General features: G+C 35.1%; 3 protein-coding genes across 3 annotated transcripts in view; 2 read left to right on the top strand and 1 right to left on the bottom strand.

The window, feature by feature from the left end:
- LOC125807744 (wound-induced basic protein) overlaps positions 1–11625 on the top strand; it is a 125665-nt gene that overhangs the window by 111231 nt on the left and 2809 nt on the right. The gene's annotated exons all lie outside the window — the stretch shown is intronic.
- LOC125807742 (DNA-directed RNA polymerases I, II, and III subunit RPABC5) lies at positions 1072–3369 on the bottom strand. Its single transcript, XM_049487480.1, has 4 exons — positions 3260–3369; positions 3067–3125; positions 2586–2680; positions 1072–1283 (listed from the first exon to the last, which is right to left on the bottom strand). Exons 1-4 carry the CDS (start codon positions 3293–3295, stop codon positions 1258–1260), a joined length of 216 nt encoding a protein of 71 aa, XP_049343437.1. The 5' UTR covers positions 3296–3369; the 3' UTR covers positions 1072–1257.
- Positions 5383–11040, top strand: LOC125807729 (transcriptional activator FHA1-like). The gene is made up of 3 exons (XM_049487462.1): positions 5383–6201; positions 9027–9184; positions 10578–11040. Exons 1-3 carry the CDS (start codon positions 5535–5537, stop codon positions 10785–10787), a joined length of 1035 nt encoding a protein of 344 aa, XP_049343419.1. The 5' UTR covers positions 5383–5534; the 3' UTR covers positions 10788–11040.

Here is an 11625-nt window from a genome sequence, read left to right as displayed (position 1 = left end):
AGATTGAATTAGTTTAACCAACAAGTGAAACATAAGTAATGATAACATAACAATGTTATTTTTTTCCCCTTTTTGTAGATTAAAATGGTGGTGCATTAACGTTGTTCACGTTTGTTTCTTCCTCTTTTTTGTCACATTTTTTATTATACCCTTATTTATATGCTAATTAGTCAATATTTAGTACTTCAAGAACATTTATTACTATTAAGAACAAAATAGGAATAATGTACCCTCTTCACTTTATATTACTTGATCTCTGCTAATCTAGTACAATCCTTAAGAGAATTTTAATTAACGATATATTTTACCAAACTAACTTTACGTTTAATTGTATTAATAACCATAATTCCCTTTCAACATTTTTTTTTCTTTGGGTATGTAATGACCAAACTTTTCGGTGTGTGATGATGACTAACCATTAATAAATCACATGTCCGAGACCTATATGTCAATGATACATTAAATTGATTGATTCCAACAGCTCAATTCCCACACTGATGGTTGCCTAAAACCACATTCTCTCACATGCACGGCTTGAAGCAATTTCATTTTCCTTTCTCTTTATTATTATTTTTTAAAATTGAAATCTCAACTAATTCACTTAACGTTAAGACAAATTTTTAAAGAAAAAAACGTACACAGAAAAAATCCTATACATCTGGTTACTCTTTATTTCGTTTGTTACTTCAAACACAACTATAATCACTCAATTTGATTCAGAAAGAATGCAATTGCCATGTAAATATTGAGATGAAGAAGAGTACTTTACCATATAAGCTATTTGACTCCACATTGAAATGATATTTGAATAAATACGAAAAAGATTGCAACAAAGCAACCTTACATCTACATAGAAGAAGGCAACAATGGCAGAAACAATGAAAACTCCCATGTTCTTTACCCTTACCTTCCTTTGGCTATTTTAATGTAGTATTACTATGAGTGAAATGCTTAACGGTAAATGGAACGTACTGCACTAAAATGTAAAAACAGAGTTTGTAGAAGGTTCAACTTTTAACTTTCGAGCGCCACTACACCAACAAATATATTGTTAAATAGGCAACCAGGAGATTCAGAACCAACAAAACATCAAGAGTAGCTTGCAGTATCACACTGTTTACTGGTTACACGATTCAAGAGACTCCCTTCATATGAGAACAATTTACTTCACCTCCTTGCAACTAGAAAGAGAATTACAGCTAAAAGTAAATGTTCTAGATATAAACATTTGTAAGCTCATTAGTTCAGGAAATTGCTTCAACTGCCCTCAGATTTCTCCAGTGCTGCCAAAGAACAGGGAAACGATGACCATGTTAGTATCAAAGCCAGCTTCTCTTAACAGCATATATTGAGAAGCGATAACCAAATACGGTATCAAGGAAGGTGGAAATAATATATTTTAGCAGTGACATTTAGTTTCAGATGAACAAAAGTTCCTAAAAAAAAGAAAGGATCTTCCTAGTGTACATAAAAACATAAATCAAGGTCGTCATAGATCACAGTGAACACAACAAAGATAAAAATATTAGTAACTAGTCATTTTATCTGGTTTCCCAGAGTCAAATCTCAACGCGGAATGACTAGAATAAAGTTTCTCTAATTATTCTTTAGATGAGTTCGGCAGCTAAACCATGTGGATTATTATTTCTATAATGGCTTGATATTAAGTAGGCATCATATTCACCTATATCAGTGAGGTGATATTGATTGCTTGACAGAGAGAATAGGGGTACAACAATTTCCAAAGGTCCAGTCAAGGGGACATGTTCATATGAAACGCTATGTGCTAATATAGTAATGTTGCTATAGATAGATTGACTGACATCTAGTGGAAACACAAGGGTCACTGTCATGGTGATCAGTTTGGTGCTTTCAATGACAAGATGAAGGGAGGTGGTGAGGCAGTGTTTCCTCCCCTGGAGCTACACTAGTGACTAGTACAAGAACTCTAAATAGACATTCAAGCAGTATAATACAGGTTCTCTGGCAATCCATCAAAGGGCCACTAGTTTTTCTAAGAGGAGGTTCTATCTGCTGAATACATTATTAAGAGAAGAAAACCCAAACAAGTAGTTTATTCACCATAGGTGATATCAGAATATTCAGCAACTGAATGTTGAGTGTAACCCTTCGAGTTCACATAAAGATTTATTCTAATTTTTCTGAAATGAACTCTTCGAGTTCACATGAAGATTTATGTCATCAGTGATATCTTTCACCTTGATGCAAAAGACAGAGCAGGGTGGTAATTGCTTAATTATTTGAAGGCCTTCTCTATGACAGTGTATGATATCCCTAACCAATTCTAGTGTATTCAATTGCAACCCCCTGATTGAATAAACTCGCCCTGTCAAAATGCAAAATAGGCTAGGTACAAACATTATACACAACTATCGAACGAAAAAGACTTGTGAAGCCACAGTCTAGGTGTGGATCAAAAGTCTTCTATTGGCAAGCTTCTACAAGTTTTTCAAGCATATTACATTAATAATAATTATTCATAACATTTACCTATTCCATCCAAAAAAAAAAATAACAATACTTATTCATGATTTATTTAGACAAAGAAGAAAGGAGGAAGTTACTGTTGTAGTTGAGAAGCTTCTCAATGAGGTCAACATGAGTCATCAGCATTCTACGACAGCAGTATCGAACCAAATTCAGTGCATCAAGTGCATCCCTGCACAATAAAATAATACATATGAATAGACCCATTCAAAAATTACTTGAGTCAAAGAATTTCACAGGTACTTCTGAAGCAAACACTTGCTGCATTGTTTTATCTAACTCCACCTACTTAAGGTTCGCATTCTACATTTCAGACCTCAATATTTTCACAAACAACGTCAAAAAATAGTCAAATTACCAACTCAATAGGGATGAGAGGCAGTCACTACCCAATTTCAGCTGGATTATCAAAAAGTTTTCATGTTTCATAGTTAATTGTTCCATAATAGGATTTCAATTCAAAAGGCACTAATGGAAGACACAACTAATGGCAGACACAACAAAAAAGTAGCATTTTTTTTAGGGTTTAACGGGTATAGGGCATATAACGATTCTCACCCTTCGGCATAATCAGCTTGAAGAAGATCAAGATATTCATCCCATTTGTTGCCAATAACCTAAATATACAAATCAATTTAAGCACAAAATCAGTTCCACAGAATTAATCACTCGAAACAATTAAGTAAAAATCAGCTAATTTCGTTTTCTTCTGAAATAATAGAGAATTGAAAAGCTTAATAACAGAAATTACCTTCCCGCAGGTGAAACAGCGCACTGGAATGATCATCTTGCTGAAACCCTAGTTTGAAGTCTCCAACTTTCAAGCTTCAGCAGCTATGTCCCTTCATAAGGGGAATTTCAGTCCTTATATACGGAGTCAATGGGCCTGGGCTTTCAGAAATGTGGCCTTCTTTTGATATGGATCTGGTCCGACCCGATACTCTTTCTTCTTCTTTTTTTTGTTTTCTATAATTATGAAAAAAATAGTAAATGATTAACCGAACATACTTGTTTGATAGCTTAAAACATGATTTAAAATATATTAGGGGCCAAATCAAGAACTCGCACATATTCAAAATATAAAAATAGTAGAAATAAGAATGTTGAGATTAGTGGTGTTCACGGTTTGGATAAAACCCATCCAAACCGAAAAATCAAACCAAACCGATAAAATAAAACCAATTTTATTTGGGTTTGGTTTGGTTTGGTTTTAGATTTTTGAAAACCGATAGTATTTGGTTTGGTTATGGTTTTATTTGAAAAAAATTGAAGAAATAACTGAACCGAACCGATGAATTATATACATATATTTTATTAATATGCATACTTAATATATTGTTTTTATAAACAATTTTAAAGATCTTATGCATATTTTCATTAAAATTTCTTTATAGTTTACTTATTGAAAGCAAAAATTCCCAAGATGAAATATTTATCTTATTGATTTCATATATATGAGTGTCTATGACAATTCTTTGTGGGACTGGAAATGTTATTTTCTCTTCCTTCTAGATCAATATAGTGAATTTTAAAGTTTTATTGATAGTAAATTTAGTGATCGAAAGTTCAGTAATTTAAGTCATTCTAACTATCTTTCGTTTTGAATGGATTGTTGTCACTTTTATCACATTTTAAATGAATTGTTTCTTTTATTTTTGTGTATGGTTAATAACCGAACCAAACCAAACCGAAACCGATAATAACCAAACCGATAAATGTATATTATATTTGGTGTTGATAATTTTAAAACCGATTAAGTTGGTTTGATTTTGATTTTGACCAATAACCGATCCAAACCAACCCGTGAACACCCCTAGTTGAGATGTCTACTTGATTATACTAGATGAGATATCATTATGAACAAATATATTTGGAACAAGATGAGAGTGATATCCGTGAATAAGATGATGGAAGTGAGACTTAGATAATTCAGACATGTGAAGAAAGATGTATGTATACTAGTAAAGAAGTGTCGAATGTTGGCTATGGTGAATTTGAGATGTTAGAAATACGATGAAAAAGTATTTGAGGAGAGATAATTATTAGACAAGACATGACACGTAACTTACTGGCATTGGCAGAGCTAGTAAGGGCAAGAGAATTCATTTGATTATACTATTTATGTATAAATAATTTATTTTTTATATATATATAGTAGATGTTGAACCATTCAACTTTTCTTTTATTTAATTCTTCATATTTTAAACCTCTTTAGTGAAAATTTTAACCTCGTCACTGCTTACCGAGGATATGATCATAAGTACAAGAATATAAAAAATTAAGCTAGAAGACTAATATGTAGTCGAACATTGTTTAATTCTATACTCTTTTATTATGTTATCCCTCAATTGTAATTAGATTGTAGTCCCATTTAAAATCCATGTTGTAATGTTTACTTGAGTCGAAGGACATTTGAAAACTGAAAATAAACTGTATAGGTAAGATTACATGGGTATTTTTCCCCCAATAAATATTGAAAATTTTACACAAATCTCACAGTGTTAAGAGTTTATTACATTCCAAATTACAAAAAATGCTTAAATTTGGTGGAATCCGGATACATCTCAAAACGTTCTGATACATTGCGTTCCGATTTCGAATACATTTTTCAACTTTCTGATACACTGTGTCTCGGATTTAGATACATCACTCAACATCTCGATACATTGCGTACGTCACGATACATCGCATAAAATAATGTATCTAACTGATGTATTATAAAATATGAGAGAATAAGGATTATTGTAAGTTTTATGATAATTTTTTTTAAAAGAATATGATAAAAAATAGGTGGTGTATTTAGATAATTTTCTATAAATATTTGTGCTTTTTTCTCAAATAAATATTTGCTAATTACCAAATTCTGTTTGTTTTTGCTTTTTAGAATAGCATAAAAATCCCTACTGACAGCCTCTACTTCATCGGACTCAATTGTGTATTCCCTTTTCAAAGCGCTCTTTTTCTCGCCGGAGATTCTTTGCCGGAGAAAGGAACTTCGGTTATTCATCACCTAATAGTCCATTGAGATGGGAAGCAGCAGCGGTAGCGATGTAGAAGCGGGATTCGCGAAGCTACAAGGTGAAGATTTCGAGTATTACATGCAAACTTACTCCATAATCCTCGGCCGGAATTCCAAAAAATCAACGGTGGATGTCGACTTATCATCTCTCGGTGGCGGAATGAACATCTCCCGACACCATGCCCGCATCTTCTACGACTTCCAACGACGTCGTTTTGCCCTCGAAGTACTGGGCAAAAACGGGTGTTCAGTTGAAGGTGTCCTTCACCTTCCCGGTACCCCACCCATCAAGCTAGATTCTCAAGACCTTCTTCAGATCGGAGATAAAGAGTTCTATTTCCTCCTTCCAATTCGTAGCATCCTTGGTGGGTCCAGGGGACAACATGTCAATGCGAATTATCCGGTGGGGGGTCCTGCCGCCGTGGCCCATCATCACCAGCAGCAGCAGCATTTGTCACCGTCTCCTGCTGCGAATGTAGGTGCGGGGTATGGTGGGGCAGTGAAAAAGGGCTTGTTCAGAGGGAGAGAGTATTACGAGGAGGAATATGATGACGACGATGATGATGGTGGTTCTGTAGGTAAGAAGATGAGGAGGGGTGAAGGTCCTGAGGGTGGCGGCTATGGGTATGGTTCGTGTGGTTCCAGTGGGAAGGGTTCGATTTCTGGGCAATTAGGTCAGTACGTTTTATATCTGCTTTATGGTATTTGTTGAGGAAATTTTTAGTCTTGGTTAACCATGAGGTTCTTCCTTGAATTAGTTCTCTTTTTGTATAAAGCTGCATTTATACAGGTGTACTTTATATTCAGATTGTTTATTTTAATTGAGCTCCATTAAATTAACCTCCATGTTAACTTCTGTTTGTGAGATGCTAATTGAGGATTGTGAAGGACTTATTATGTTTGTGAATTACTAGATAGTAAAAAAGTCACCTTTTTATAATGTAAGGAGTTATTGACATTTCCATAGCGATGTTTCCCTGAACAACTTTGTGGATAGAGGTGCTTTTGTTCTGTAGAATTACCCTATTGTCAGTGACGCACCACGTTTTCTCCTTTAGACTATTCCGAAAACAGAATTCATTAAACAGTGGTGATCTGTTCCATGGCTTTAGCTCCTGCCAATAGATGGTTGTTGTAGACCCTTGCTACAGCATTTGGAGAACAACAAAAAGATTTTCAGCTTTGGCTTGGACAGAGTTTAATTCTTGCATTAGTATTTCGAAATTGCTGCCCCATGAATCTACAAGTTATGAATTTGCTCGATTTTCAGTAGACTCGTTCACGAAATTACCAAAGCATAAAAGTGGCATACTGGTATGACAAGCACCTTTGTAGCCTCTAATGCCTATATTATATCTGTGGATTATTTGCTGCATAATCCTACTGGAATTTGCAAATCCGCTGAGTCTTACAGTCTTCCAGCTTCACGGGTGGAAACTTCATTGCAGATCAGGTGTAACAGTACTACGGCTTCTCCCTTTTGCCTTCTCTTTTATAACCCCTCTGGTATTTGGTTTTGCTTTGGTATTGTTTCTCTTTTCTGAAAGTTAAACTGACAACGTAATCCCAATCATGGGAGAAATCTTAGTTAGGACTTATTATCAACTTGGTTTAGAAAAGCTCTGAATGGAGTGCATATGGAGTTTTGTCGTGACTCAAGTTGAAGCCATTGATCGGAGATCTTTTGCTTTCTAGTTGCAAACTCAAAATTACCAGATATCCTAGATTTATTTATGACTAGTACTAGCAGATACAGTTTGCTTACCACTTCATACTGTTAGCACGTCATACAGATCTTAGAAGTCTGTTTAAAGCACAATCTCCTTCTACAGATAATGAATACCACCATGTGCCTTTTGGTATTGTCTCTTTACTTGTAGTGCAAAAAGCATGATTGTTTTCCTCAAGGTTCCAATTTATTCGTTATAGAAAAAACATGGTATACCTTCTCAAGGTACTTCTTTTAGTTTTTCTCCCTGCAACTATCCTGAAGTCAAAGTTGGTATTGGGATCGCTAGTTGATGAAGGACTCTTTGGAACTCTGGAAATGGTATTTTTTTGTTTTCAGGTGAAAGTCATCATTGTGCGATAAAAATTGAAGGTTATGCTCATCAAATTTTTGTCTTTTTGTTTTTTCTCAGAGACGCAACAATGATTTCTAGTCTAATAGGTTGACTTATGATTGGCAGTTGGATTATTTTGTTTTTTAAACCATGGTTTCTGGGCCAGCGTGCCCGCACCTGGACTAGTTTCACGGTATACCTAACAACAAGTACCTGATAACTCTTTTTTTTTGAAACTACCAAGTACCTGATAATTCTATCCACGAAGGCTAGAACAGATGGGAAAAAATCACCTAGTGTTTTGTCTCTGATGGGAGTTGAACCTGAGACCTCATGTGTCTTTCTCTCTGTTTTTCCAACTACATTGAGTCTGCAAAAAATTATGCCTCCTAATGTGTCAACTAAATTTCCCCTTGCTCATCCAACAACACAACTATCTGGCTATTTGCTGTCCTTTTCACTTCAATTGTACAGTAGCTATTATCAAATGTCAACATTGCACATGGAATGACTTCATTTATTTTTGCTTTGACTCCTTGGTTTCTGTAGTTGAACTCCCCGACATGCATCCGAACTGGTTCTCGGTAATAGACACATCCCTCCTCACCCTCATCTCCACCAAGCTCTCCCACACTTTCATAGTGTGGCATAGCAGTTCCATAACCCTATAGTTGTTGTAATTTTGAAGAAGACACTACTAGTGTTGCTCATAATGACTTACATGGACTAACATACTAAAAAGATTGAATAGGCTGATACATACACTTGATTTGTGAAAGGATAAAATTGTGAAACTTAAACAAGAGTTCATGAGAGTGGCCTGGGGTTCTGTCTAGCATCATTATACAATTAAAAAAGCTTTGCATTCTATTACTCTGTAGCGTTCAAGGTCGGCCAAGTTGGCCTGGTCACCACGGTCATTAAGAAAAAGAAAAACTTTGTAGCGTCTTTGAAGAGATCATATATTAATTGTCTTAGATTCATTGGCCATTTTAACTTGGGATTGAGGTGTAGTTGATTAATTACCAGTTATTGGCCATTTTGAGGTAGTTAAAGCATGCATGCATTGCATAGCAATGATATTTGCTGCAGATTAGTAAATTAATCTTAAACCTGGTTGGACCTGTACTATCTAATGATGTCATTAGGGAAAACAACGGAAGTCTTAAAACTTTTTGGGATATTTAAAAAAAGGTGTAGATACATCTATAAGATGATATGAATGCAAAATTTCAATTTTTCACCTTTGAATTCTTGTATATTTGTACTACAGTGCATTATTCTTGTGTGTGTGATTTACAAACTATTGTGAAAAATGCAAGTGTCAAGGATCTTTATTTCAAAATCTGTTGTAACATTTTTCTTTTATCAGTACGAAAACCTGTTCGAACTTGATATCTGTGTGTGAAGGTTATTTGGCTGATAACTTCTTGCAGATAAGAAGATAGATGGAAGATTGCGAGCTGACAGAGATGCTGACAATCAGCAGCTCCTGCTGTTAGAAGAAAAGGATGTTGTATCATCTGTAGCTAATGTGCTTTCTGATCTCTGTGGTCCAGGAGAATGGATGCCAATGGAGAAGCTTCATGCTGAGGTAATTTTAAAGCTATCTGTCATACATATACCAAACTTCTATTCTTCAAACAAAGACTAAAACTTATTTGTTTACAAAAACAAATGAAACAGAAAAAGGCATTGTTGTTTTATTTTCTCCCTTCATTCTTCCTACCCTGAATTCTCAGAATGTGAAGTTAATTAAGGTCAATCAAGTACATTATTCAAGGCATAACTGGCCGCTTTCCCCCTTTGTGATCTTCTTTTGCCCCTAAATACAAATTCGGCGAATGGGGTGGAATTTTGATTTTACATTCTCTGTTGATTCTCCAAATGGTCAAATGGCAGTAAAAGTGGTTTTGTGTGTGTGCTCGGAGGAGGAAGAAGGATACATACGTCCTGGTTGCTTCTCATCATCCTCTTGAAATCAAGTGGCTATTTCTTTCATTATCTGTTCTCTTGATTTTCTTATCATCCACTTGTAATTTTCAAGTGGCTATTTCTTTCATTATCTTTTCTGTTTTCTCTCTGCTGCTCCCTGATCACCTTTCTCTTGAATATCATTGGCCTTAGCAGTACGGCCTATCTTACATTAATTCTATGTTGCTTTGACTCTCCGAAAATGCTGCTGCACCCGTATCAGATCCTCCAAAAATGCACTATTTCCGGAGGATCCAATTCTCACCCGTCAGCATTTTGAAGAGTCCAAGCAACATAGTATTAATTTATCCACTAAAAATAGAGATTCAAGTATGACATATCCCCAGAAATTTGACATTTTCAAGGTGCCCATATGCGAGGGTTCTATTTTCTTTAATTATAGTTCTTTTAATACCTGAAGCCCTGATCCGTAATACCTGAAGACCCATATGTTAAGTAAACTGCTGAGTTTGTGCCCTCTTTATTCTTCTTTTTTAGTAGTTCCACGTCACACACGCACTATCTCTCTGTCCAACCATTAAGTTTGCTTGTTGAGCCTGCACTTTGGAACTGTCTACTTTTTATTTGCAGGTCAGTTGAAACAGTAGATCTCTTACTGATAACAATAGAAAAAAAAACATAGATCTTTTTCAGCTATCAGTGGGGAAGAAAGAAATGTGTGGTTATATGCATTCCTTCTTGTTTTATGCTAGTCCAGTAGTTTACGAAGGGGTCTGGTGGTGGGTCTGGAAGAACGTATCTTAATGTCATTTGAAGTGGCAGTTCTCAAGGCCATCTAATATTGACAGTCTTGTTCGTCCTCTAAAATGGCTCCTAAACAATACTGATTCTCGTCATCTTAATGTCATGAGTATATCAGAAACCATTACTGCTTCATCATCATGGTAGTAGTTGGATAATTCCCTCCCCCTTTTTGGGTCTAAGGCACATAAACTTTTGTGTTTTGTTTGAGAATTGGAATTTTGGCTGATTGTCGTTTCATGTAACTGCAGTTGGTCGAACACTATGGCGATACCTGGCACCATAGTCGTGTGAAGAGGTACCTAACATCGGAGGACTATCCCAGCCCAGAAGCCAAAACAAAGCCATGGTATGGATTGCTGGTGCTGTTGAGGAAGTATCCTGAGCATTTTGTCATCAATACACGATCCAAGGGACGAGTGACTTTGGAGTTTGTTTGTCTTGTCTCACTACTTTCGTGAGAACTTGTCAGACACCTTTTAGCTGTGTAGCTTAGCTTTAGTTGAGCCTCAAGCCACTGGGGTCAAACATGGGGCATTTACTTGGTGGACAAAATTACTTGCTAGTTCTCTGATAAAATAGTCGAGATGTGCGCAAGTTAAGCCAAACACTACTGTATTACTGTGTAACCATTTCTCATACTTTCTAGAAACATTTAAAACGATCAAAAGAAATTGTAGGATTCATCTTTTTATATTATAGTTCCGCTAGTGCTGGCAAAATGAGGTTATATTTTGGTAACCTGCCCAATCCGTCCATATTTTAATGGGTTGGGTGAGTGACTTTTTACATGGGTAAAATATGGGTTGATACCCATATTCAACCCATACAAATATGGGTAAACTATTGGTAAAATATGGATTAGCCAAATGGGTTAAGCTTCTAATTTTTATTCACTCAAAATTCATGATATCACTAAAAATATTGTAACTTTTCTTCCTTTTTATGTTCTTCTATAGAACTAATTATTTTTCTCTATAATTGAAAATGTGAAGTCTTTGGTCCTCTAAAAATATATATTTTAAATCTACATTTCTTTTGTTAATTTTAATTAGATTTTTTATTTGGTTAATTTTATATTGGATAATAAATAATAGTGTAAAGTAAGTAAATCATGTATTAGTATTGACATTGTTGAAAGTGCATTAAGCATGTTTTAGTCCTAAAATGCAAATATTCATTTACTTTGAAATTAAAAATATTTTTGCCTTGTTATTACATAAATTTATTTTATATTGAAAAGTTATAGGATTTTTTTTTTTACTTTTATGATACAAAAAATTAAATGAAGCATTTTCA

This window comes from Solanum verrucosum, unplaced genomic scaffold (assembly GCF_900185275.1).
Source record: "Solanum verrucosum unplaced genomic scaffold, falcon-dt-bn FXZP01000183.1, whole genome shotgun sequence".
In the NCBI taxonomy this organism is placed as follows: domain Eukaryota; kingdom Viridiplantae; phylum Streptophyta; class Magnoliopsida; order Solanales; family Solanaceae; genus Solanum; species Solanum verrucosum.
This window is presented reverse-complemented; position numbering and strand designations above follow the sequence as displayed.

Excerpts from the sequence above, each read along its gene's own strand:
- LOC125807742 (XM_049487480.1), bottom strand. The coding sequence starts at position 3,295 with ATGATCATTCCAGTGCGCTGTTTCACCTGCGGGAAG. Across the intron at positions 2,681-3,066 it reads CAAGCTGATTATGCCGAAGG|GGATGCACTTGATGCACTGA; the intron begins GTGAGAATCGTT and ends TTTATTGTGCAG. Across the intron at positions 1,284-2,585 it reads GAAGCTTCTCAACTACAACA|CACTGGAGAAATCTGAGGGC; the intron begins GTAACTTCCTCC and ends GTTCTTTGGCAG.
- LOC125807729 (XM_049487462.1), top strand. The coding sequence starts at position 5,535 with ATGGGAAGCAGCAGCGGTAGCGATGTAGAAGCGGGATTCGCGAAGCTA. Across the intron at positions 6,202-9,026 it reads TTCGATTTCTGGGCAATTAG|ATAAGAAGATAGATGGAAGA; the intron begins GTCAGTACGTTT and ends AACTTCTTGCAG. Across the intron at positions 9,185-10,577 it reads TGGAGAAGCTTCATGCTGAG|TTGGTCGAACACTATGGCGA; the intron begins GTAATTTTAAAG and ends ATGTAACTGCAG.